We start from the raw sequence: 27,218 nt of genomic DNA, 5'->3' as shown, positions 1-27,218 counted from the left end.
TAGAACAGATGTGTGATGGAGTGCTTGTTACTTTTGTATAATTTCTATTATGTTCGAGTTCCACTTCTGTCTATAAGCGATCACATTCTCAAATAGCTTCAGTGGAATATTTACTTTTGAATAAGTTCATATAAACCATCCAGAAGGAATAAGGCTATACCAGTTCAATCAGTCCCAACATCAAAGACTTTTACCCTTTCACTAGAATACTTTTTGGAGAAATGTTTGTAGAATAAATAAGCATATACAATAAGCATATATATGAGTGTACACATGAAACAAAAATTATACCCAGGCCCCCAAATGTTAAGATTTTCCTACAAGAAACCCAAATGATAAGGCTAATAATCTCTGAATCTATATTTTTAACAGTTTGCTATTTCCTATCATAAAAACACAAAAACCAAGGGAAGTAATACAATGGATATCTATGAACCCAATTCCCAGTTTAAAATAGTTAACATTCTATCATGCTTGTTTTACTTCCCACACCCATACACTGAAAAAACTACCAAATCATCACATCCATAAAATTGACAGCAGTTCTTTAATATCATTCATTACTCAGTTCAATTCTCCACAACTCTTCATTATTCTTAAGATGTACTACAATGACTGGGTCATTTAATTGAGAATACTTAGTTCTTACCTGTTTACGTGTTTTCCTTTCTATGGAAAAGTTGAAATGTGTGATTTATTATTTTACAACTCAAAAGATTATTTTAAAAATGTTATAGCCACTCTAAGTTTTCCTGTCAGCCCTGACTCCTGTTTCCCATTCAGAAGCAACCACATATCATTTTCCTAGTCATCCTTCTAGAAATACACACCTTTTGATTAAACTCTCAGAAAGTTTAAACAGCCTAAATATCTGACTTCTAGCTCTATCTGACATTTCAAATTGGGAAAAAGTACTAACTTTTATGGTGTGATTTCTTTTACCCCTTCATAGCCCTTTAATGATATATTGCTCTGTATTTATTCTTAGAAAATATTAATTACTATGAGCTATGTTAAAAGCTGGTTTATGGAACTAGCAAATAAATAGTTAATAAAAAAATATTCAACTCAAATATACTGAAATGTTCTTCTACATAAAGTTTTGAGTTAAAATCCTAAACAATGAAAAAAAACCTGTATACCTGAATAATCTTTTGCTCTTTCTAGTGACCATTTCCTACAAATAACACACAGTTGCATATATTTTACAGTTTCAATCTTATATTTATTCTCTTGTGGAATGCTAGGTTTAATGTTACAGTATGGTTGTCAAAGCTAATGAAATGTGACAAATGTCTAAATGCTGCAGAACAGTATAATTTTAATTAAACAAAACACCTGTTATTCGTACAGCTGAGGTCTGATGGTTGTTAAACTGATGCCTATGTGTATGGCCAGCCACAAACCTTGGGGATGTTTATTACCTGTACATATATATACAAATATATCCCATACATATGTATGCACACAGGCATGTATTAATTTATGCGTGAAACTTATAAAATTATATATACAAACACATACATGCACATCTATCTACATATACCTACCCTCACCATTGAGTAATCAGCCTGATGCCCAATTATTATTGCTGCCCAGTATAACTACATGATTTTAGTGCCAATACCAGGCACCTTTTTGGGTGCAGGATAGGTACATCTATGCATATAGATATGCATATTCATGTATGTTTGTGTATATAAAGAAATTCTCTCTCCCTTTTATGCTTCAGCCATGCATTACTACAATAAACAGTCTTTCCACTGTAGGTGTTGGAATTCTAAACAGTGTAAAATCTACTTCTCGAAAACTGTATATGTTCATAGTTACAAAAAATATATTATATATATGATTGAAACCTATTGAGTACATATGTTATTTGAATCTGGCTATATTGTAGCCATTAGATAAATTAAAAAAAACCACCCTCTAAATAGGATGTTATGGTAGCCTTAAATATACCATTACCTGTATTTAGAATAGTTGATATTATATCTTAAAAGTTGAAAAAATGATGTTAAAGATTTGAAAAACACTATGCATCTGCATTAAATATATAAATGTTTCCACCAAGGGCCCGATTAAATTCATTGTCTGACATTTTCATGTTCTAAGACTGACCAATATCATAGTCACTATTCTTATATTCTTAAAATTATGGCTCATTAAGGCTTTTATAGAAAAAAAGCCCTATTTTAAATCAATTATAAAAACAAGTTCTATTTAAAAGAAAAAACATATACAAACACTAAAGTACTCATGGGTATCATCCTGTACAAAGTGACTAAAGATAGGAGGCCTGTTCCCATTAAGAACACCTCCTGGTAGCACAAATAAACCTGGTTTGGTTTCTCTGCTCTGCAGCTTTTCAGCATGTAAAATTTAAACCATTTCACATTAACATTTAAATTTAATACAGTGCAAATATTTGAGAATAACTTGTTTCCCCCAGTGAAACAAGAGCCAGCATTATGCTGAATATTCTCCAGATCTATTTACACATTGAGTTAAAAGTTCACCATAAACTTAGAAATTTGCTGAATATCAGCAGAAATGTAACTGAACTAGCAGCAATTGCATTTACAATATTTGACAGTTACTTGAGAGAATGCATAAAATTTTCCAGGCTGTACTCTGAATCATACTGCTCTTGATCCCAAAGATCACTCAGGTTTTCAAGAATTGATTTCATACTTGCTTTCCCAGAAGTAGAGGTGTCAGCTTTTTCTGCTTTGCCATCCTTAAGAAAAATTGGCAAAAAAATAAAATAAAATAAAATGAGAGGTTAACTTCACAAATTGTATTTTCCTTTAAAATCACACTTGTTTCTAATACAATTATTCAACAGAATTGAGTACTTCAAGTGATGGGGAAATTCATGATCTCCAAATACATTTATTTGTTAGTTTTTTATTTGGAAAGAACTTCAAAATTATGGAAGAATTATAAGAACATAACAAAGAACTTATTTGCTTTATCATTCTCTCTCCCCATTTATATTATGTGTATGTATATATGGATGTCGCAAATATAGTTAGATATCAGTTTTTTCCCTGAACAATTTGAAAGAAAGTTGTAGACATCATGTCCTTTCATCCTTTGAGAGGAATCAGCATGTATTCCTAAGAACAAGAATATTCTCTTACATAACCATATAAAGATCAGATTAAGGAAATCTAACACTGATATTAAAATGTTCTAATATATAGTCTGTTTTCAAATTCTGCCAATTGTCTAAATAGTGCCTTTTATGGCAATAGGCCATTTCCCTAAAACATCCCTCTGAGCCCAGTTCTGGTCACTGAAAGTCACCCATAAGAATATTCCTTCAAACAGAATAAAAGCTATTTGAAGACGGCTATGCATGTTTCTTTGAGCCTTCTTTTTTCTATGTTAAACATGTCTCATTCTTTCAACTTTATCTTGACTTTCAATATGACACGATTGAAGAACCTGCCTACATTCTGGCCACCAGGGACTTAAAATTTGTTACCATTTAAAATGTAGCACCCCACACTAGACATATTTCAAATGTGGTTTAACATACACATAGTATGGCAGAACGATTTTCTCTTACTTGAAAGTACACTTCTGTTATTACAGCTAGTTTTAATCATCATATACCCCACCATAATTTATACTAAGTATGCAGTGGATTTTCTGAACCTATGTAGGACTTTAAATCCAACTATATTGGTTTTACAATATTAGACTCACTAATATTTCCAAGTGGTACATCCTTTTGATCATAGATTGTTATCTGATGTATTAGTTCCATCATCTGCAATAACAATGGCTACTATTTATTGAGAATCTACACTAGATATCCTTTCGGACTGCTACATATATTATCTTACCTCACAACCATGTAGTAAAATAGGTATAGAAGCTCAGAGAGATAATCTGCCTAAGGTAACCAGTTAACAGGAGGCAGGGCCAAGAACTCTCATCCATGAGTCTTACTGACTCCAGTGATAAGCTGTGCTTTAGCAGAAAAGGACTAAGGAAAGAAACTTTGTGGCAAGACACTGAAGACATCAATGAAAAAAAAAAAATCAAAACTTCACACATCCCCTAGTATGCTGCAGAATTTATCTAGGCACCAAAAATTCCCTCCAGTGGTGATCTCATGGATACTAAAGTGAATGCATTTTGCTGCTCCTTTAATACTTTCAACTTTACAACAAATTGTGTAAGTTCTTTACCTTATCAAGAGTAAACAGATCAAGAAGCTGATCAGTCCCCATGCTCTGCAAACTAGAATTCTCTTGGCTAATAACGGTATTCGCTATGTTCATCTTGAATTTCTGCAACCCCATTATTTTTTCTTCCAGTGTTCCTCTGGTTATCAATCGGTATACGTTAACCACACGTTTCTGGATAAGAAAAACAGTTAAGCAACTGTAACACATATTAAGCTTTGAGGTTCCAATAAGTCAGAGGGCTTGTAGTATACTGCCTAATTAGGGTTGGATTTTTATTTTGTCTGGCCACATGAGCTCAAAATGTGTGCAGCAATCCCAGAATATTAGGGATGAACAGTGATCCAGGTTTTCCTAAGTGCTAGCACCTCATGTAATGCATGAGGAAGTGATACCACAGAAGAGTTAAGTGATCTGTCCAAGGTCATAACACATGTATGTTAACACCAGAGCAAGAACTAAACCAAGGTTTCCTATCTTTCTGGGGGAGTATATTTTCATGCACAGGTTACCATCTGTGAGGTAAAATTGACTTTTACCTGCCCAATGCGATGGGCCCGGTCCATGGCTTGTAGATCTCGCATAGGATTCCAGTCATGCTCCACAAATACTACTGTGTCAGCGCCTGTCAAATTAAGTCCCAGGCCACCAACATGAGTGGTAAGTAACAGAACGTCTATAGATGGGTCATTATTAAACCTAAAAGTATAGATAACAAAAATAAAATTAGTCCATTCCTAAGTCCTATAACAAACTGTTAAATAAAAATTAAAGAGCACAAATGAAAATGCTGCTTTAAAAATCCACAATAGGGATACTTACGTGATGATCTGAGAAAAATATCCTCTCAATATGTATAACGTTTTTAGTAAAAGAGGGCATTCCAAAGCTAGTCAGGAATTTCATAAATACAAAATAAGGCGAACTGCATTGAATTTAGTAACATCAGGTAAGGACTAACTTGCAAAACTATAATTAAATGCTAATTATAATTAAGATAAACCCAACTATGAACCTTTAAAGTATGGGGACAGAGAGAAGTGTGAGAACAGGCTAGACTTTCATTCAGGGAAGACAGGAGGTGAGAGTGTTAGGGTTGCTACTACTGTACTAGTCCTAGAAGACACTGACAAAGGATATCTAGTAACTTCTAGGAAAAAGAAAAAACTAACATTAAAAATAGCAGCTACCAAACTACGATTTATTATCCTTACTACAAGTCAAGCAATAGGCTTTGTACTTTATATGCATTATTTTATTTAATTGTTACAATAGCTCTATAAGGGTATTATTACCAATATCCTATTTTAGAGAGACTGAGGCTGTGTGAATGATAAACAGGCCCAAGAGAACACTGCTTAAATAGCAGAGCCAGGAGTCAAACCTGAGCCTGTCGGCTTCCAAAGTCCCTCCCTGGGTCTCTAACTTTATTGTGCCTAATGATCTCTTAGGGATGCTTGGTTTTTTTTGTTTTGTTTTTTGTTTTTTTGTTTTTTGAGACGTCTTGCTCTGTTGCTCAGGCTAAAGTGCAGTGGCCCAATCCGATCTCTGCTCACTGCAACCTCTGCCTCCCGGGTTCAAGTCATTTTCCTGCATCAGCCTCCAGAGTAGCTGGAATTACAGGCATGTGCCACCACACCCAGCTAATTTTTATATTTTCAGTAGAGACGGGGTTTCACCATGTTGGCCAGGCTGGTCTTGAACTCCTGACCTCAAGTAATCCACCCACCTCGGCCTCCCAAAGTGCTGTGATTACAGGCTTGAGTCACCGTGCTCGGCTGGGATGCTTGTTAAAAATGCCTACTCTTGAAGTCAGCAGCTTTGGGACTAAGCAGAACCTAGGAATCTGCATTTTTTTAAAAAAAGCAACCACTGAGATTTTAAAAGTAGAGGCTGCAGACCACATGTGAACACCGCACTCACCAGTTCTGCTTCCTAGCTGGGCCAGATTCCAACTTGTTCTCAGTGCACAAACAGGGATTAGGATGGAGATTTTACCTAAGCCACTTGTTTGGTTCCTCTCACCCTAATTCTCCCAAAAAGCTAAGGGGGAAAGTAGTCATCCTTACTGTTGGTTGATGCCTTAAATTTCTTTCCTGCTCTTCAGAGTGCTTTCCTATTATAGTCACACCTTTTTCATATACTAAACAAATAATCTATTCGATTGTATTTATGTAGTTCTATATTTAAAAAGGGGTTTATTTGGGGTGAATTACACAATTAAAAAAAACACATTTGCAGATATTTAGCCAATGAAAATATTTCATGGGGCAAACTTCTATGTAAGTAATAATATATTTATTTATGAATAAGAGTCTTAGAAGCCACTTACCGGGAAACAATGGAATGCCTCTGACCAGGAGGTATGCTGCCATCTAATCTCAAGTAAGTGACAGAGGGCAAGTGAGGTTTGAGGAGATCATGCTCTACTATATCAAGCATGCTTTTCAGCTGACAGAAGATCAGTATCCTGTGCTGGGCCACAACAGACTCTGTGCCACTCTCGGAAGTGCTGCCATTTCCCAAACCGCAGTCCAACAGCAACTTAGGAAGAAAAAAAAAAACAAAAAAACTACATAAGCGTTCAATAAAAGTAGAAAACTAATCTCGCTGTGACATTTCTCTCTGTGGCAAGAAAAGGTTAAATGTACCTGAAATCTGGAAAGCAGATTAGCACTTTGGGCTGCAATCTGTCACCCTGCAGCACACTGAACTAGTTTTTGAGGTGCTCAGGTTTAGAGTTCCCTGGTCACCTCTTCAGAAGTTTTCATTTAATTTTTTTTTTATAGACTCAAGATCTCACTATGTTGCTCAGGCTGGTCTTGAACTCCTGGGCTCAAGTGACCCTCCTGCCTCGGCCTCCCAAAGTGCAAGGATTATAGGCATGAGCCACCACGCCCGGCCCAGAAGTTTATCTAATAACAAACCTACCTTCCTTTTCCTCAATCTTTGAGGCTAAAGCCTCAATAAATGTTTATTGAAAGTAATGACAAAGAAGATGCCACAGGCAAACTGGTTCCTAAAGGGTTATTCAATAATGTATGAAGAAAACAATGGAGTAGCCACATTTGGTAGAAAAAATTACAGAAAAGAAGCATTTAGCTAGATTTGGATTCTTGACAAGACAGCTTACTACTCTATCTGTAGACCAAGGTCTTTAATGGCAGAAACCACATTTTGCTATAGATCATTTATACTTATTCCTAAAGTGGTTCGGTGCCTTGCACACAGCAAGTACAATTAATAAATGAGTGAATAAAATCCAAAGAATCATGTTTAGATCCATTTGACAAACAGTATACCCAATAGTACTCTTCTTCATCCATAGTATTTTAGCTATTACTGAACTCTGTTCAAAATCTAAGAGCTGGCCGGCAGTGGGGGCTTATACACCTGTAATCCCAGCACTTTGGAAGGCCGAGGCAGGCAGATCACTTGAGGTCAAGAGCTCGAGACCAGCCGGGCCAACATGGCGAAATCCTGTCTCTACTAAAAATGCAAAACAGCCAGGTGTAGTGGCACGCACCTGTAGTCCCAGCTACTTGAGAGGCTGAGACAGGAGAATTGCTGGAACCCTGAAGGCGGAGGTTGCAAAAACAAAATCTAAGATCTTTTTTTTTTAGAGACGGAGTATCCCTCTATCGCCTAGGCTGGAGTGCAGTGGCGTGATCTTGGCTCACTGCAACCTCCAACTCCTAGGTTCGAGATATTCTCCTGCTTCAGCCTCCCGAGTAGCTGGGATTACAGGTGCCTGCCATCACGCCCAGCGAATTTTTGTAATTTTAGTAGAGATGGGGTTTCGCCATATTGGCCAGGTTGGTTTCAAACTCCTGACCTTAGGTGATCTGCCTCAATCTCCCAAAGTGCTGGGATTACAGGCGTGAGCCACTGTACCAGGCCAATCTAAGATCTTCACGCAGGATGCTTTCTCCTTTCTACTAAAAGAAGTTACTCAAAAAACCAAAAGCTCTGATAGGAAAGATAACCAAAAGGCCATCCAGGCAAACTCCAAACTCAATGTAAAACACTTAGGGTGTTGTACAGAAAAGGACACTGTTTTCCTCAGAAAGTCCTCTTTGTAAGGTTGAAGTTTGGAACTTGGATTTTAGGAGTCTTCCCATCAGTCCCTAACTGGTAATGATAGTTTACTGTGCCTAAACTACTGTGCAAATAATATGATTTAGGCTGAAACCTGCCTTCTGAGGGTCTGGAATTTTGATCCATGCTAGGCAAAGGGAGTATATGTGACCAGCCCCCAGTAAAAACTCTGGGCACTGAATCTCTAATAATCTTCCCTGGTAGACAACATTTCACATCTATTGTCACAATTCAATGCTTGAGGAAGAACACATGTTCTCATTCTTCTACCTAATAGCCCTTAAAGTTTGAGATTTTTATTATATAGTAGCATATGGTATACTAGGGAGACATTCCTCCAAATAAACAAGTCTGATCGATGTAATTATCCCTACATCTTGCCCTTAAATCTGCGATCAAATTACTATTCAAGCTGTTTCTTTTAAAAAGTCCTATCTAAGGTGTCTCAGGAGAGACGTGACTATGTGACACCCAGTATAAACAATGTATATTGGCTGGGCATAGTGACTCATGCCTATAATCCCAGCACTGTGGGATGCCAATGTGGGAAGACTGCTTGAGGCCAGGAGTTCCAGACCAGCCTAGCCAACATAGGAAGATCCCATCTCTAAAAAACAAAACAAAATTAGCCAGGTGTGGTAGCGCACACCTGTAGTCCCAGTTACTTGGGAGGCTGAGGTGAAAGGATTGCTTGAGCCCAAGAGTTTGAGGTTGGAGTTATGACCACACCACTGTACTCCAGCCTGAGTGACAGGGTAAGACCCTCTCTCTAGGAGAAGAAAAAAAGTGTTATAAGGGTGACATCCCATACAGATCCCGTAAGAGTTCCAGAGAGTGAAATTTTATCAGAATGTCTGTGTCATGCACACTCAATTATCTCAGTTCCATAGGCAGCAATGTCAAAACCTTAAAGATAACCAGTTATAATTAAGAATATCCAACTAGGACTTCTCCAAGTCCATATTTACCAGACATTCTTCCTAATGTAATCTTTCCCTTTTGCAGCTATCCTACTGAATATGTAGACATATCATTTGACATAAGTATTCCTGTCTGGTAGAAGAATTGATACTCTGATATTCTCACTAATCTATAACCCAAGTCTGCTCTGATCGAGTTCAGGGCCTTGAAAAGTTGATTACTAGACTCTAGCAAATATTTACCAAGGCCATCTAATAATGGGTGTTGGAGAGGTCAGCTGACACCCTAGAGAGCATTTCAATTTTATCTTGCCCTAACTTCAACATAGGCTAAATTACCCAGTTTTTTCAATCATTGCTCATATAAAATGGCTTCTAGATGTTTTACCATTTTGATCTTCCACTTGTAGTGGTCAAAACTATAAAACTCAAAATTTGGGCCAGACGCAGTGGCTCACACCTGTAATCCCAGCACTTTGGGAGGCCCAGGCAGGCAGATCATGAGGTCAGGAGAGCGAGACCATCCTGGCTAACACGATGAAACCCTGTCTCTACTAAAAATACAAAAAAAATTAGCTGGGCATGGTGGTGGGCATCTACAGTCCCAGCTACTTGGAAGGCTGAGGCAGGAGAATGGTGTGAACCCGGGAGGCAGAGCTTGCAGTGAGCCGAGATCGCGCCACTGCATTCCAGCCTGGGCGACAGAGTGAGACTCTGTCTCAAAAAAAAAAAAGAAAAAAAAAAAAACTCAGTATTTGTTCTGACTAGTATGAAATACAGTGAAACTATGATGCCCTCATTTTGGCCATTATATAGTTATTAATCCCAGCCAAGATCCTATCAGTTTTATTTACTGGCAACTAATTCACACCGTTCTTACAGTGAATTTGCCATCAAATCAAACTCAACTTTGCCTCATATAAAATATTTGCTAAGTCTCACAAAGTTAAAATACACCTAAGTGTTTTCTTTTAAAACTGACTCTGCTTATCTCCATTAATTTCATCTACAGTTTTAGTTCTTCATTACAGCCTCCTGGAATTTTTCATTCTAGCTTTGGCAATATTAGATACTTCTCCCAGCACTACTTGCTGATAAACATGTTTCTACTAACAGATTTTTAGAAAGCAAGTAAGACTTCTCCTCTAACTTCACAGCATATACATATTTAGATTTTAAAAAGAAATTTATCCTTCCTGAGACAGAACCTTCACTCTGGCTGAAAAGAACCAAGAAAATGGATAAGAAGGCTACTAGAAAAGTCTTCCATGAGGACAGCCAGAAAAAATCTGGGCCTCTTTAAGTTGCAGACTTCCTAAGCATCTTAATTCGAGATGTGTCAGGGTGACAAGAAGCACACTCTAAAATAAGAGATCAATTTAATTAGCAACTGCTGGGAAAAAAAAATCTGTAAGAACCTATGTAAAATTCAAATATGGATGAAATTCAATTTTTATTTGAAAATAGATCTAATTAGAGGATTCCTTGACTAAGTATATCTTACAGCTTTACCTAATATACTAGCTATGTTAGGAAAACCATGAACATTTTATATAAAGACCTACAGCAAGGTTTGGTCAAACAAGAAAACCATTCCATATATCTAAAGGTAACAATCATTCTTCAGTTTTATGGTGTGAAAGTTCATAGTCCATTTTATGTTTAGTGATATAAGGATACATATTTGGATATATATGCCAGATACACTATTAGATAACATTTTCCACACTAACCTATGTGGACTCTAAAATCTTCATTCATTAGTTGTTCTCAATGAGCTTTAGGCCAGAATAACTACTGACCACAAGCTAAAACAATTACTAAAGTCTAGATTTTATAATAAAATCTTCATTTATAAGGGTAGTTAGAACTAAATGGCATCAGTGCTAACATTTTGGTGCTTGAAATTGTTTCCCTTAATCTTTTGAAATCCTAGAATTTTTAAAAATTCATTTTTAAAAGCAACACCAAGAGGGTGACATCAGCAAAATGATGAGTATGCAGCTCCAAGTAAAATAAAGAAATCCACATCGACACGCATTATAAACTGTTTAAAGACAAAGAGAATCTTGAAAGCAGCAAGAAAAAAGCAAATGGTCATGTAAAAGGGATCTTCAATAAGATTAACACCTGATTTCTCATCAGAAACCATGGAAGACATTATCAAGAAAGTAAAAACATAACCTATAGAATGGGAGAAAATATCTGCAAATCATGTCTGATAAGGGTTTAATATCCAGAATTATAAAGAACTTCTCGGCAGGGTGAGGTAGCTCATGCCTATAATCCCAGGGCTTTGGCAGGCCCAGGTGGGAGGATCGTTTGAGGCCAGGAGTTCAAGACCAGCCTGGGCAACACAGTGAGACCCCCATCTCAAAACAAAAAAACAAAAAAAAACCCAGCAACAACAAAACAAAACTTTCCCAACTCAACAAGGTGAAATAAGCCCATCAAAATGGGTAAAGAACTTGACTAGACGTTTTTCTAAAGAAGATATGGAAATGTCCAATAAGCACATGAAAAGATGCTCAACATCATTAGTCATTAGGGAATAGCAAATCAAATCCACAAGGAGTTATCACTTCATACCTAGTAGGAAGACTATAATTAAAAGAAATCAACAAGTGTTGGCAAGGATATGAAGAAACTGGAACCCTGGTACATTGCTGGTGGGAGTGTAAAATGGTGTAGTCATTGTGAAAAAGTTTGGCAGTTCCCAAAAATGTTAAACATAGAAATGCTATATGACCTACCTATGCCACTCCTTAGTCTCTAGCCAAAAGAACTAAAAAGAGTAACTCAGATAGATACTTGTAAGCCAATGTTCACTGCAGCATTATTCACAATAGCCCAAAGGTGAAAACAACCCAAGTGTCCACTGACATAGAAATGGATGAATGAAATGTGCTATATCCATAAAACTGACTAATGAATAAGCCACAAATGACAAATATTTTATGATTCCACTTAAATCAAATATTTAGAACAGGCAAATTCACAGAGAAAGTAGATTAGAGAGTACCAGGGGCTAGAAGAAGGGAGAATGAAGAATTATTGCTTGATGAATATAGAGTTTCTGTTTGGGTGATGGAAATATTTTAGCAATAAGATAATGCTGATGGTTGTACAACATTGTAAATATAATGCCTCAGATTTACACACTTAAAATGGTTAAAATGGCATATTTTGTGCTGTATATATTTTAACCGCATTTTTATAAAAAGCTGTATCAAAAATTTAACCAAATTTAAAAATAAATGGTAAACACAGTAGTAATCTTTAAGAAAAGCAAATTTACCAAGAATTTATATTCCTGGGGTGCAACACACATTTAGCACTTAAAAGACATACATACTTGTTTCAAAGCTGAGAGCTTAGGGGCATGTTGAATATCATGTAGAGAAGAATTCTGAACTGCCAGTTTTTCGGCAGTGGTCTTGAATTCTGGATGGTGAGGTGTTAAGACTAATGCTGGATGGTTGCACAGTTTACGTAAGTACTGTAATGCCTTCAAGAGGAAAAAAAAGTATATATGAGTCAATTTCGCATATCGCAAATATTTTTATCTCTGTATCTTTCCCTGTGCTATTTCCTATGCTGTTTAGAATGCCTTTCTCCCTCTTCTTGCTCGGCAAACTTCTACTCATTCTTCAAGAACCAGTTCAAATGTCTCATTTGAGATTCTTGTGCAGTTTCTATGCGGACATTTACAACGCGTATAAATTGTACTGTTTATGTCTTTCTCCCCCACCAGACAATGAGCTTCCCATGGCAAATTGAGCGTCTTAGTTGTTTTCTTTAAAACTCTTTCCCACTCAAAGTACCCGGTAATGCAGACAGATGCTTCTGGAACCAGGGATCATTTTGGACACAAAAGTTGCTCAAACTTCAGTGAGTGTAAAAATTTCTGGCCGGGCATGGTGCCTCACCCCTGTAATCCCAGCACTTTGGGAGGCTGAGGTGGGTGGATCCCGAGGTCAGGAGTTCAAGACCAGCTGGCCAACATGGTGAAACCTTGTCTCTACTAAAAATACAAAAATTAGCCGGGCATGGTGGCAGTGTGCCTGTAATCCCAGCTACTCGGGAGGCTGAGGCAGGAAAATTGCTTGAACCCTGGAGGCGGAGGTTGCAGTGAGCCAAGATCATGCCACTGCACTCCATCCTGGGTGACAGAGCAAGACTCGGTCTTTAAAAAAAAAAAAAAATTCTTGAGGACCTTATAAACCTGAAATTCTCTCCCTTCTACACATTATTCTGATTCAGTAGATGAGAGGAGGGGAGCAGGGAAGGGAGCTAGGTGACTGTCTCAAGTGGTTGTGTTTGTGAAACAGAATCTTATATAGTCTCTTCTCTGATTCAGCCACACTTTCACTTCTGCCCCTTACTTGGCTTAAGAGTTGGGTCTCAGCCTTGGCACACAGATGTTTTATTAGTAAGCTCCATTGGCAAGGCTCAAGACAGTGCTGAGCACTAGGATTAAAGTAAAACTTGTGGGAGAGGCCAGGTGCAGTGGTTTGCACCTATAATCTCAGCTACTTAGGAGGCTGAGGAGGGAGGATCACTTGAGGCCAAAAGTTCAAGACCAGCCTGGGCAACATGGTGAGACCTTATCACTAAAAAAATTTTTTTAAATTAGCCAGGTGTGGTGGTGTGCACCTGTAGTCCTACCTACTTAGGAAGCTGAGGCTGAGGATCGCTTGAGCCCTGGAATTTGAGGTTGCAGTAAGCTATGATCCCACCACTCCAGCCTGGGCAACAAAACATGACCCCTTCTCTTAAAAAAAAAAAAACAAAAAAAAACCTAGGTCTTCACAACTACCTTTTCCTTCTTCTATCTTTAAAAATGCTACAGTACTTAATCTACTGCCAGGAGGTTTTCTGTGGTGGACTATTCAAGAGGGAAAGGTAAAGTGACACTGGCCACCTCTTTTTGCTATTCTCTCAAGCATATGAGGCATGATCTGACTTGAGACTTCTGTACTTTCTGTATCCTCTGCCTGTAATCACTTCCCCCCATACACCTGCATGCCTTAATCCTCCTTCAGATCTTTGCTCAAATGTCACCTTCTCAGTGAGGCAGTCCCTAGCCCCTTGATTAAGAAACCACAACCTACCCTGGACTCTGATACACTATAACCACATTATCGGCTTTGTCTTACACATAATATATACCTAAGTATTTTTCATCTTTATAAGGGAAGGAGTCTGTCTGTTTTATCTGCTGTTTTAAGTAACCCCAGAGCTTTGAAAAATTACTGCCATGTAGTAGGTGTTCTAATATTTTTTTAAATAAAAAAGCAAAAGATTCTCTATTCTAAAGCCCTTCTTTTCACGTAATATACAAACATATATTGCATTTTATACATTTAATTTTAATATTAAAGTGCTTACTAAGATAATATTAAATAGGTATTTTAACTTATTTTCAAGAATGTATACATAATATTGAAACAAATATACATAGATCCGTATTTTATTATTCCATATAAAAAGTGCCTCATTAAAAATCATTCTTCAACATTTAAAAAGTGGAATGGGCCAGGCGCGGTGGCTCATGCCTGAATCCCAGCACTTTAGGAGGCCAAGACAGGTGGATCACTTGAGGTCAGGAGTTTGAGATCAACCTGGCCAACATAGCAAAACTCCATCTCTACTAGAAATACAAAAATTATCCAGGCGTGATGGCGCACACCTCTACTCCCAGCTACTCAGGAGTCTGAGGCATGATAGCTTGAACCCAGGAGGCAGAGGCTGCAGTGAGCCGAGATCGTGTCACTGCACTCTAGCCTAGATGACAGAGTGAAATTCCATCTCAAAAAAAAAAAAGTAGAATGTAATCTATACCTGGAATACGTGGCCTGTAGCTTTAAGCTTTGGTTTTTCAGTTTCTTCAGAAAGTGCAGCTGAAGAAACTGTTTCATCAACATCACACTTGGCACGAGACTTAGCAAAATCTTCATAGAGCTGAACCTGTAAAATGGCCCCCGTGGGAGAAGCTTTAAGTATATTTATTTTCAATTGTTCAAAACACATAACCAGCAAAGGCCAATAACAGCAGTAATTTAAATCAGCCCTCATTAATGAAAACAAATTGTGATATCTCTAATTCACTATAGGAATTACAGGTTATCCACTCCATCTTGGTAAATTCCTTTAAAATTACATTTAGAATACAAGTATAACACATTAAGTTCGGCTGCTAAAATATGAAAAATACAAGTCAAATAGTCCAAGACTCAATTTTTCTACTTTTCAGGAAAATAAATACATTACCAATAAAAGAAAATCTTAGAAAAATTGAGTCTTAAAAAAGAAAAAAAGAAACTCTTAGAAGTAAATGAGAAAAATCTTCCTTAAATGAAGTTACATGATCAAGACCCTGTATGTATGTTTCAAGACACCAAATTTTACAAGAATGTTACTGCTAGCCTAAAAGGGGAATATATGTCAAGTTTTAAAGTACTATGCTGGGGTCTGGGTTCCTACCTTGTATGAGCTAAAATAATGTGAAAGAAAAGAAAATCTAGAGAGCTAAAGGACAGAAATCAGAGAATAAAAAATCTGTGAATGCTAAACAAAGCCAAAATGCCACTTCTCTTTGGAGCTCGCTTTCTCTAGACTGATTACTTAAATGCGTTTTATGCCTATGTTACAGCACCACAACCAGTAAATCACCACAGATTTTTTTCACATGACATCTTTATTGTACCTACTTTAAGAAGTCTTCATTTCATTACTTCAAAAATATTCCTTTCAAGAAATATTAATTTTTGCAAATGAAGGAAGAGGGACCTGAGAGATGAGGCAGATAGTACAGAAGAATCAAAGAACTCTCAACTTCTTATCCTGCCCAAGTTGAATAGATGAATACCTGCTAACAGGTTAACCATCTACACAATGGAGGGGGAAAAAGTAAGTTTCTGGGTATGTATATCTCTTATTCATTTGACCGTAGTGAATCAAATCCTAATAGTAAGATAGATTGACACATACAAACCTAGAACATAAAAAAATTTTCAAAGAGAAAATTCTGACCCAGAGGCCATGTCTTACTAAGACAAGGAACAGTTTCCATTTAGTTCTTAGAAAAGTACAAGGAAAGGCTCACAATAAATTCCTTTAATAATGGTCTTTATGTACAAAATCAGAACCATGCAGAAGGCAAAATTTATTTTGAACATTTTTAGGTAATGAAATAATACTTCAAAGGGAATGAGTGAGGTCCCACTGACCAAGGTTTAAAACTCAGCTCTGATATATAGTCATGCACTGCACAAGGACATTGAGGTCAACAATGGACTACATATAAAATGGTCATCCCATAAGATACAATATTGTGTTTTTACCATACCTTTTCTATGCTTAGATATACAAATACAATTGTGTTGCAACTGCCTACAGTACTCAGTACAGTAACATGCTGTACAGGTTTGTAGCCTCGGAACAATTGGCTATACCATCTAGGTGTGTGTAAGTACACTCTATGATGTTTGCACAATGACAAAATCACCTAATGATACATTTCTGAGAAATCACCCATGCCATTAGCACTGCACAATTGTGTATCAGCTCTATGACTGTAGCCAAGCTACGTAACTTTTCTGAATGTCACTTTATTTGCAAAAATGGGGCTTAATAATACCTATAATGTTGTGAGGACAGCATGACAACATTCAGAAGCAGATTTTTGGCCTTTATAAACATTGGCTTATTTCCTTAGCAATTTAATACCTTGCAATCTTTTCAATTAACCAGACACATAAGAAAGCAACTATAGGCTGGGACGGTGGTTCACACCTATAATCCCAGCACTTTGGAAGGCCAAGGTGGGAGGACTGCTTGACCCTGGGAGTTTGAGACCAGCCTGGGCAACATAGCAAGACCCAGTCTCTACAAAAATTAAAAAATTAGCCGGGCATGGTGGTATGTGCCTGCAGTCCCAGCTACTTGGCGGACTGAGGCAGGAGAATCACTTGAACCCAGAGGTCGAGGCTGCAGTGAGCCATGACTGTGCTACTGCACTCCAGCTTGGGTGACAGAGTAAGACCCTATCTCTTAAAAAAAAACTTAAAAAGCAACTATGATACTGAATTTTGTTTTAATGCTATATTCAAAATGCATACACTCAAACTTATATCCACATCATTTAGGCTTTCTCTGCTTCTGATAAAGCCAAAGGCTAAGCCCCTTTATTCAATAGTTTTGTGGCTCATACAAAACAATCTGCTAATAAACATACCACTAACAATGATAAACACAAGATTCCTAACCTGGAGAGGACTAAGAGTACAATAATAGTCTTGAATAATTTTAGGTGGAAGATCCTGCAAAACATCTTCCTTCATTCTTCTCAAAAGAAATGGCAGTACTTGGCGGTGCAGCGCATCCATAGCAAGAACACCTGTTAATAGTTAAGAGAAAATGGCTTCAAAAAAGTTAAGAATAAATTATATTCACTTACACAGGGTTATAATTATATCTCTTTCATACCTGCTTCTTGCTCTCGACTGGAGCTTCGAGCATCCCTACTTGCTAATATAGGTTTACCATATCGAGCAGCAAACTGGCGTTCAGTACCCAAAAATCCTGGCATGAGGAAATCAAATAATGACCACAGCTCCAAAACGTTGTTCTGTAAACAGGAACACCAATTATCTTTTGTACTGGGATTATTTCCTTACAACTAAATAATGTAACATTAATGAAAGCCCATTATTATAATGATATAGATGAGAGATTATCACTATATTTTTAGGCATATGGTGTAAGTCTTTATTTTAGTGTATAAACTTCAGGTCAGTATCCTTGGAGAAAATATTCTATCCTATCTGGGGGAAATCCTCAAGTCTCCTTCCCTAGAATAAGCCTTGGTCCACAGTGTTTATAATTTACTGTTGGCATTTATGAAGTAGTAAATAGAAGAGCAAAAAGATAACTTTCTGATTATTTTGACACTCAACAGCAAGATTTAAGAAATGTGGCCAATATCACCATTTCATCATCAACAACAAAAACCTATTAGAATTTGGTTATAAGTCAAGCCCACTCAGTATTTATGGGCCACAATGCAAAGACACAGATTCTTTCCAATTCTACCATCGAAGTTTCATGGAAAAAAAGAAAAAGACACCAGCACTTTTTCATTTCAGATGCTTTCCTGATAGGTGCAGGTCTTAAGGTACCCTTTTACCTACCTTCCCCTTTAAGAATCCCTCCTCACCCTGCTCAGTGGCTATCCTCTCATTTGGACACCCTTCTAATCCTACTCAGGGCCTCTGCCCCCTGACTGCAGGCCACCATGGCTTTTGTAAGGAAGAGGAAAAGAAAGGGCCTTTAAAAAGCAAACAACTAAAAACCAAAAAACTTCTTCTGATGTCTGAACCAAGTAAAAGCAATAAGATACTTTAAATTACTATGATGTTTCCATATAATTTCAAAGTGAAGCACAATAAATCTTGATAATTCAGCCTAAAGAGTCTTTTTTCCCTTTTAATTATATTTTTAAACTTTTTTTTTTTTTTGAGACGGAGTCTCACTCTGTCACCCAGGCTGCAGTGCAATGGCATGATCATGGCTCACTGCAACCTCCACCTCATGGGTTCAAGTGATTCTCTTGCCTCAGCCTCCTGAGTAGCTGAGATTACAGGCGTGCACCACCATGCCTGGCTAATTTTTGTATTTTTAGTAGAGATGGGGTTTTGCCACGTTGGCCAGGCTGGTCTCAAACTCCTGACCTCAAGTGATCCACCCGCCTCAACCTCCCAATGTGCTGGGATTACAGGCATGAGCCACCGCGCCCAGCCTTACATTTTTAAACTTTTGATAAATTTAGAAAGGCTTGTAATTATCTCTTGCGGTTATTAAAATCTGCACTGTTTACTTAATGAACAGAACACTAACACTTATAACAATCAGTCCATCACCAAAATTATATTTAAAAGGAAAAGTGGCCAGCCACAGTAACTCATGCCTGTAACCTCAGCACTTTGGGAGGCCAAGGCAGGTGGATCACTTGAGCTCAGGAATTCAAGACCAGCCTGGGCAACATGGCAGAACCCTGTCTCTACAAAAAATACCAAAAAACTTTAGCCGGACATGATGGCATGCACCTGTGGCCCCAGCTACTTGGGAGGCTGAGGTGCGAGGATTGCTTGAGCCCAGGAGGTGGAGGTTGCAGCGAGCTGAAATCACACCACTGCATTCCAGCCTGGGTGACAGTGAGGCCCTATGAGGGGAGAGGGGGAGGGGAGGGGGGAAGGGAGGGGGAAGGGAGGAGGGGAGGGAGGGAGAGAGAAAGAGAGAGAAAGAGTAGGTAAGTACATAAAGAACCATCAGTTTTTAAAGTTGGAAGGAATCTTAGAGGTCACGTGGTGTTTACTTCTCTACTGAGAATGATTGAAGGTCTTCCCACCAAAGTTTGCTATCCAAGCTAGATGTGAACATTTGCAACCAATTCTTCTGGAGGACAAGATAATTTCTCAAAAGTATCTCAAGATATATACATACCTATCTCCTTCCTTTTACAAAATAAACTTCTACAATCGCTTGCCTTCAATTTCCTCCTGACATCAGGTATTCACACTTCTACTATATGATGATTCACCTCTGACTCAGCTCTAGCTTTTCAATGCTAAATCAGATTGCAGTGTACTACTACAGAAGGAGAATGGCCAGTGTGGAGTAGAGTCTGATTTTTATGTCTTTCATACTTTTGACACAAGATTTCTATTTATATAGTCTAAAATTACATTTTAAAAATGACTTTTAAAACCTGGTTTGTTTACCAATGAACCATTAAACAGGCAATAATTATATACTGGAAAATTATCATTACTATAACAACAATAAAAAATCTTCTTTAATTCACTGCCAAATACCAAGCCTACCCTCCACCTGGCAAATATGAAAAATAAAAATAAAAAAAATTTTAAAAAAAGAATAGTAAATAATTACCTGAATTGGTGTTCCAGAAAGAATAATCCTATAATTAGCAGTCAGTTGTTTTACTGCTTTTGACAACTTTGTTTTTCCATTTTTGATGACATGGCCTTCATCAAGAATGCAGTAGTTAAATTTAATATTTCTAAGCGAGAATAAATAGAAAATTTTACAACTTTTGCTGTATGTCAGGAACTATATGAAGAATCTTTAAAGTGGGAAAATATTGAGTCTTCAAATTTGATATTAGTTTTTCTTAAAAAAAAATTTAATTCTTACCTAAAGAAATCTATGTCATTCCTCACAACATCATATGAAGCCACTATTAGATTGTGCCTTTTTACTTGGTGCTGTAACCTTTATTTAGAAATGAATAAAATTAGAAAACAGAGACCCTGAAAAGTTCTTAATAGCTACCATTCGTATAAAGTGCTTTCAATCTGCCCACTAAGCCCAGCATTCCCTTCTGCTTACTCTACATACATGACCCTGAAGGGCTACTCTTCTGATGATTTGGCTGTGTTGCCCTACTCAGTCTGATTAGAAAAGAGATGAACATCAGACTGAAAATATGGTGGATATTTCAACTTTATTTGCCAACATCTCTTCCTTAGGGGCACTATTCCTTTATCACTCCATGTTGTTCTAGGTGATGTGGGGGAACTACCAATCATGTGTCCCCATAATCACCAAGGAAATGAAGCATTTGAACCAGGTTAAGCTATTCACAATATTTAATCCCCTAACCACAAAGGTTGTTTTGGGAGCATGACCCAAACAAGGCCAGTCAGTCATCTCCAGTGCTGATATATTCATGAGAGAGAGGGAAGATCTGTTTACTACAGTTGCCAAGCTAAGAGAATATGGGCCAGAGACTGCCCATTGTCATCTTATCTACCAACTGTAGACTGAAGCCCAATAGTAACAATAAGTTATGTAAGGGGAGGAAGAGTGAATGAGAGTAATCTAGACGGGCCTGAAGCAACAATCTACCCCTGAAATTCTCAAGTTAGTGAATTAATGAATTTTCTGTTTGCTTAAGCTAACAGAATTGAATATTGAGAACTGAATATTGAAACTGAGAATTGAGTTGAATTTCTATCACTTACAAATGAATGAATTCTATCAAAGAGGCACTATAGTAAACTGCTCAAGAGTGCAAGTTTTTGAGCTGACTGTATTCAAAACCTCACTCTGTCCACTTAATTAGCTGAGTGACCTTGGACCCAGACCCCATGCCTTAGACTCCTTATTTGCAAATTGGGACAACAGTATTCCTACCTCATAAAGTGACTGTGAGAATACATAATACACAATTTTTTGTTTAGTTTTTTTTCAATCCTGCTCCTTCTATACATAATACACAATTTTACATAAAAGAAAAACTGCTTAGAATAGTGCCTGGCCAGTAAGTGCTCAAGATAAAAACTAAAAATTTTAATAACAACTTTATTTAATAATAATATTTGCTATTATTAACACAGGAGTACAGCAAATCTATGGACTAATCTGCAACTATGACTATCCAACCTTTAAAAAATCAATGAGCTGAAATCAATGAGCTTCCACTTGAAAAAATTTACAGTTAGGAACATGAGAGATGTATTAGTTAGTAGGGAAGGGGTAAAGCTGAAACAACACTAAAATTTAGTGCAGCCATGACTGCAGCGGCAGCTAAAGCAGCCTTAATGGAACAAAAGTACTTCTGGGGAGAGGGAAGGAAAGGGAACAAAGCAAAGGGGAACTCTTTTTTATTTAAGAGAGGGGAACTCACTACGTTGCCCAGGCTGGCCTTGAACTCCTGGGCTAAAGCAATCCTCCTGCCTCAGCCTCCTGAACAGTTAGGGCTACAGGCATGTTCCCCTGCACATGGCTCAAAGGAGGGCTCTCAGGAAAGTGGGTAGAAAATGAGAATAAAACAAAAGCACCAAAAAGATGCTATGGTCACAGACTCCCAAAAGGGGCATACAAAATGGCTTTGGTTCCTGATAGTTCCCCAGCTCTAGGAAAGCTCAACTTATTGTACAATGGTTAAAATTCCTCAATTTTGATGAGCCTCACTGATTATATCTTCCCAAAGTATACTCACTTTTCATAAGTGAAGTTTCTATGTCATACAACCAAAAGAGCTAATTAGAATTCACTTTTAATAAATGTTATTGTTCCTTATCTTAATTACGACAAAAGATGAAATATTTTGTTATTGTCATACACCTCTTACCTTATTCTTTCAGTGGGAGGTCCAGTGTAATGCAATGGATTGAGATATTCTTTAGAGCAAAATTTACCTACTTCATCCACCCAATGGCCTGTTAATGTCGGCGGACAAACCACTAAGGAAGGAAGTGGCATACATTCTGCTAATTTTGATCTTGCATATTCCTGGGCCCTTTATAATAGCAAAACACAATAAATTAACCAGCTTGTTTACATTTCTCCAAATCTGGAAACCTTATTTTAAAATAACATCTTAAATTACCTATGACAATGATCTCCTGCTAGAATGCAGATGGACTGTAAAGTTTTTCCTAAACCCATGTCATCACACAGAATTCCATGAAGTTTATACTTATTAAGAAATGCTAACCAGTTCACACCATCCTGTTAGAGAGAAAAATCATAAATGTGAATACATCATAAATTTATTTTTTCTTATAAAAACATTTTCTTATAAAAAACATGTTTGCACAAAACAAAAATATTTCTATATGCAAAAGAGAAATAAATGGGTATAAGACACTAAACACAAGATTTTACTAAATCAATTTTACAAAATGCTTTAAGGCCAGGTATGGTGGCTCACATCTCTAATCCCAGCACTTTGGGGGGCCAAGGTGGGAGGATCACTTGAAGCCAGGAGTTCAAGATCAGCTTGGGCAACAAAATGAGAACCTTGCCTCTACCAAATTAAAAAAAAAAAAAAAATAGCTGGCCATAGTGGTGCACATGTATAGTCCCAGCTACTCGGGAGGCTGAGGTGGGAAGATGGCCTGAGTCCAGGAGTTTGAGGCTGCAGTGAACCATGATTCTGCCACTGCACCCCAGCCTGGGCAACAGAGCAAGACTCTGTCTCAAAAAACAAACAAAAGCCCCCCCCAAACCCACAACGCTTCAAGGTTCATTTGAAAGGAAAACTCACTATTGTATAAAACTTACCTGCTGATATTTTCTGAGTTCAGCATTAATTGGTACTGGAATTTTATAATTTTCCAATTTTTTCCCATCTAACAATTGCTCCAAAAAGTGTCGCTCCTTGGCTTTCAATTGGATTAATTCTGCTGACATGTTTGGAGGGTCTGGAATGCCTGCCTAAAATGATTTTTTTTAAGTTATTAAAAACTACGTACTCACAGTTTTCATTCTTAGATCAAATAAACACAACAAAACAAACACACAGAAAAAAGAATTCTGAAAATGTATAAAGACTTGAAGACAAATGAGGTTAAAGAAATCGACAAGCATTAAAGGTGCTACAATTAGACTACTAGTAAATACATATGGAATATCTGAAAGACCACAATCTACAACTTCATTTTCCCACACTATGCATTATTTGATAAAGAGGCATATAAAGTTGCATAGTTTATTTTGAATTAAATGCTATTACTGGCACTTCTCAATTTTAGTGTTCTGATACCCTAGGGTATTAGTTCTCAAAATGTGGTCTGCGTGACCCCTATGGATCTCTAAGACCTTTTCAACTATTTCATAATAAAAGAAAAACATTATTTGCTTTTAATCACTGTGTCGATATTTGCGTGGATGTTGCAAAAGTTACCATGGAGAAAACTGCCTGTACCTCTGAAAGAATCAAGGCAATGGCACCAAAATGTGCTAGTAGTCATATTTCTTAGAATTATACATTAGCATTTTTTCAAATAGCCAGTGTTACTTAAAAATGTCCTTGATAAGCCAGGCGTGGTGGCTCACACCAGTAATCCCAGCCTCAGGACTGCGGGAGGCTGAGGCAGGTGGCTCACTTGAGGTAAGGAGTTCAAGACCAGCCTGGCCAACATGGTGAAACCCTGTCTCTCTACTAAAAATACAAAAATTAGCTGGGCGTGGTGGTGTGCACCTGTAGTCCCAGCTACCCCAGGCTGGCAGGAGGATCGCTTGAACCTGGGAGGTAGACGTTGCAGTGAGCTGAGACTGTGCCACGGCACTCCAGCCTGGGCGACACAGCAAGAAAAAAAAAGAAAAAAAAAAAAGACAAAAAATACCTTGATAAAGCAGTAAAAATGATCGATTTTAGTAACTCTCAACCCTTTAATGCATGTCTTTTTTAACATTCTGTGAGAAAAAAACTGTGAATTCTGCTGCTTACCAAAGTACAATCTACTGAGGAGCTGAACTAGCCATTTAAAAAAAACCCCCAAATATGAAGTCTTTAATACTCCAAGAATTTCCTTGACAAACTCAGTAGTGTTTATATTATATATCCATCCTGGATGTACTCGACTGTATGATTTGTTGGTGGTTGATGTTTCATATTCTTAAAATAAAGATTTATGGGTATTAAACTTGGAAACACCAGAAAATAATTATTACTTTTCTTTAGACAAACTGTGCCCAGGAGAAAGTAAGTATATTAACATAGCCATTTTTTAATGGAACAACATTTTACTTGAAAGGACTGATAAACTATGGGTATTCTGACTTTGGTATTTGGCTGACATTTTCTCAAAAATGAACCTGTCACTTCAAGGAAAACAACTGACATTAACTTGTTGTCACTGATAAAATTCATATTTTCAAGAGAAGTTGACAGTTTCCAATAAAAACAATTTTCTGCTGTTAATAAACATGATTTTAAAATTATTATATAATGAATTGTGTCCACCTGTGGAAGATTTATGTAACTCAATGAACCAATATTTTCCAAATGACTGATGCATGATGTTACAAAACATGTATGGGTAATAAAAGATCCATTCAAAAGTATAAGACATACTTACCTGGCAGGGGAGATACCATGATCACAAAAGTGTAGGACAACCAATTAATTTCAATGTAAGAGAGTATGAAACATTCATTGATAGGATTTAGATTCTATATTGCACATAACACTTAACAAACTTTCTCTTTTTGAGTTCTGGTATGCTATCAGATAAAATAATATCCACAATTATTTGAGAAGGCTGTCAAAATATTGCTCCTTTTTCTAACTATCTCTGTGAGGCTGGACTTGCTTTATATATCCCTGAGCCAAAACAACATATTGCAACAGACTGAATGGCCAAGCAAACATGAGAATCCAGTGATCTACCATTAAACCAGAAATACTGGCCGGACATGGTGGAGGACTGAGCCCAGGAGTTTGAGACCAGCCTGGGTAACATAGCAAGATCCCATCTCTACAAAAAATTTTTAAAAAATAGCCAGGTGTGGTGACATGGGACTGTAGTCCCAGCTTCTTGGGAGGTTAAGGCAGGAGGATCGCTTGAGTCCAGGAGAAGCTGAGGCTGCAGTGAGCTGTGATTGTGCTGCTGTACTCCAGCCTGGGTGACAGAGTGAAACCCTGTTTCAAGGGGAAAAAAAACCCCAAAAAACAAAAACATAAACCAGACATAAAAAAGATCTGCAATAGTATAAAGCAATGTCACTCTTCTCACTAACACATTGTTTTAGAAAAGTTATTTTCATCAAAAAAGTTAATTATGTTAACATGTAGGTTTGTTATTTAAATGAATTATTTAAAAATTTCCCAGTTTTAGCATCTATTACAGAAAATATAATAAACAACAGCTCTTTGGTGTCTTCAATTTTTAAGAGTGTAACAAGGTCCTGACACAACAATCTATCTGAAAAAAGACATCAAGAAAACAATTCCATTTACAATAGCAACAAAAAAATAAAATAAGAATAAACGTAAGGAGGTGAAAGATCTATACACTGAAAGCTATAGAACATTAATGAAAGAAACTGCTGGGGACACAAATAAATGGACATAAATACGGAAAATAAATGTTCTTGGACTGGAAGAACTAATATTGTTAAAATGTCCATACTACCCAAAACGATCTATAGATGTGATGCAATCCCTAAATTGCATTGAGGATCCCTAATCCCCAAAATTCCAGTGGCATTTTCTACAGAAATAGAAAAAGCAATCCTAAAACTCATATGGTTCTCTATTATCCCTCTGAATAAGCTTTCTATAAAAACAAACAAAAAAAACTCATGTGGAACCACAAAAACCCCAGATAGCCAAAGCAATCTTGAGCAAAAGGAACAAAGCTGGAGGGATCACACTACCTGATTTCAAAATATACTACAAAGCTATAGTAATCAAAACAGTATGATCTTGGCATAAAAACAGACAAAGACCAATGGAACAGACTAGAGAGCCTAGAAATAAATGCATGCATTTACAGTTAATCTTTGACAAAAGAACACACAAGGGGAAACGACAGCCTCTTCAATAAACAGTGTTGGGAAAACCAGATATTCACATGCAGAAGAATGAAACTGGACCTTTGTATCTTACACCAAGTTCAAAACTCAGGTCACAATCAAAAAATTAAATTTAAGACTGGAAACTATAAAATTACTGGAAAAAAATAAGAAAAAAGCCTTTTTGACACTGGTCTGGACAAATTTTTTGGATATGACTCCAAAAGCACACGAAACAAAATCAAAATACAGGCCAGTCATGGTGGTTCACCCCTGTAATCCCAGCACTTTGGGAGATTGAGGCAGGAGGACTGCTTGAGCCCAGAAGTTTAAGACCAGCCTGGGGTAAACAGAGGGAGATCCCATCTCTACACAAAATAAAGTTAGCTGGGCATGGTGGCACACACCTGTAGTCCCAGCTACTTGGGAGGCTGGGGTGGAAAGATCACTTGAGCCCAGGAGGTCGAGGCTGCAGTGAGCCATGATCATACAACTGTCCTCCAGCCTGGGCAACAGAGTGAGACCTTGTCTCAAAAACAAAAACCCAAAATCAAAACATAGGTTGAGCATCCCAAATCCAAGTATCTAAAACATTGTTATTGCCAGCATGACAAATGAAGGAAATGCTCACTGGTGCATTTCAGATTTCAGATTTTCAGATTAGGGA

General features: G+C 37.4%; 1 protein-coding gene across 4 annotated transcripts in view; it reads right to left on the bottom strand.

The window, feature by feature from the left end:
• Positions 1–528: 528 nt before the first annotated feature.
• Positions 529–27,218, bottom strand: part of BTAF1 (B-TFIID TATA-box binding protein associated factor 1) — a 107,005-nt gene continuing 80,315 nt past the window's right edge. For all 4 annotated transcript variants that reach the window (XM_002820973.6, XM_054522622.2, XM_063727661.1 and 1 more), the window contains 13 exons: positions 23,315–23,467; positions 22,638–22,759; positions 22,380–22,547; positions 20,438–20,515; positions 20,174–20,303; positions 17,711–17,852; positions 17,491–17,621; positions 15,065–15,190; positions 12,576–12,728; positions 6,535–6,746; positions 4,742–4,901; positions 4,206–4,376; positions 529–2,740 (listed from right to left, as the gene is read on the bottom strand). In XM_002820973.6, coding sequence (XP_002821019.1) covers positions 2,597–2,740; positions 4,206–4,376; positions 4,742–4,901; positions 6,535–6,746; positions 12,576–12,728; positions 15,065–15,190; positions 17,491–17,621; positions 17,711–17,852; positions 20,174–20,303; positions 20,438–20,515; positions 22,380–22,547; positions 22,638–22,759; positions 23,315–23,467 — 1,890 coding nt within the window. In that variant the 3' untranslated portion in view covers positions 529–2,596. The remainder of the gene's footprint in view (positions 2,741–4,205; positions 4,377–4,741; positions 4,902–6,534; positions 6,747–12,575; positions 12,729–15,064; positions 15,191–17,490; positions 17,622–17,710; positions 17,853–20,173; positions 20,304–20,437; positions 20,516–22,379; positions 22,548–22,637; positions 22,760–23,314; positions 23,468–27,218) is intronic.

This window comes from Pongo abelii, chromosome 8 (genome assembly GCF_028885655.2).
Source record: "Pongo abelii isolate AG06213 chromosome 8, NHGRI_mPonAbe1-v2.0_pri, whole genome shotgun sequence".
In the NCBI taxonomy this organism is placed as follows: Eukaryota; Metazoa; Chordata; class Mammalia; order Primates; family Hominidae; genus Pongo; species Pongo abelii.
This window is presented reverse-complemented; position numbering and strand designations above follow the sequence as displayed.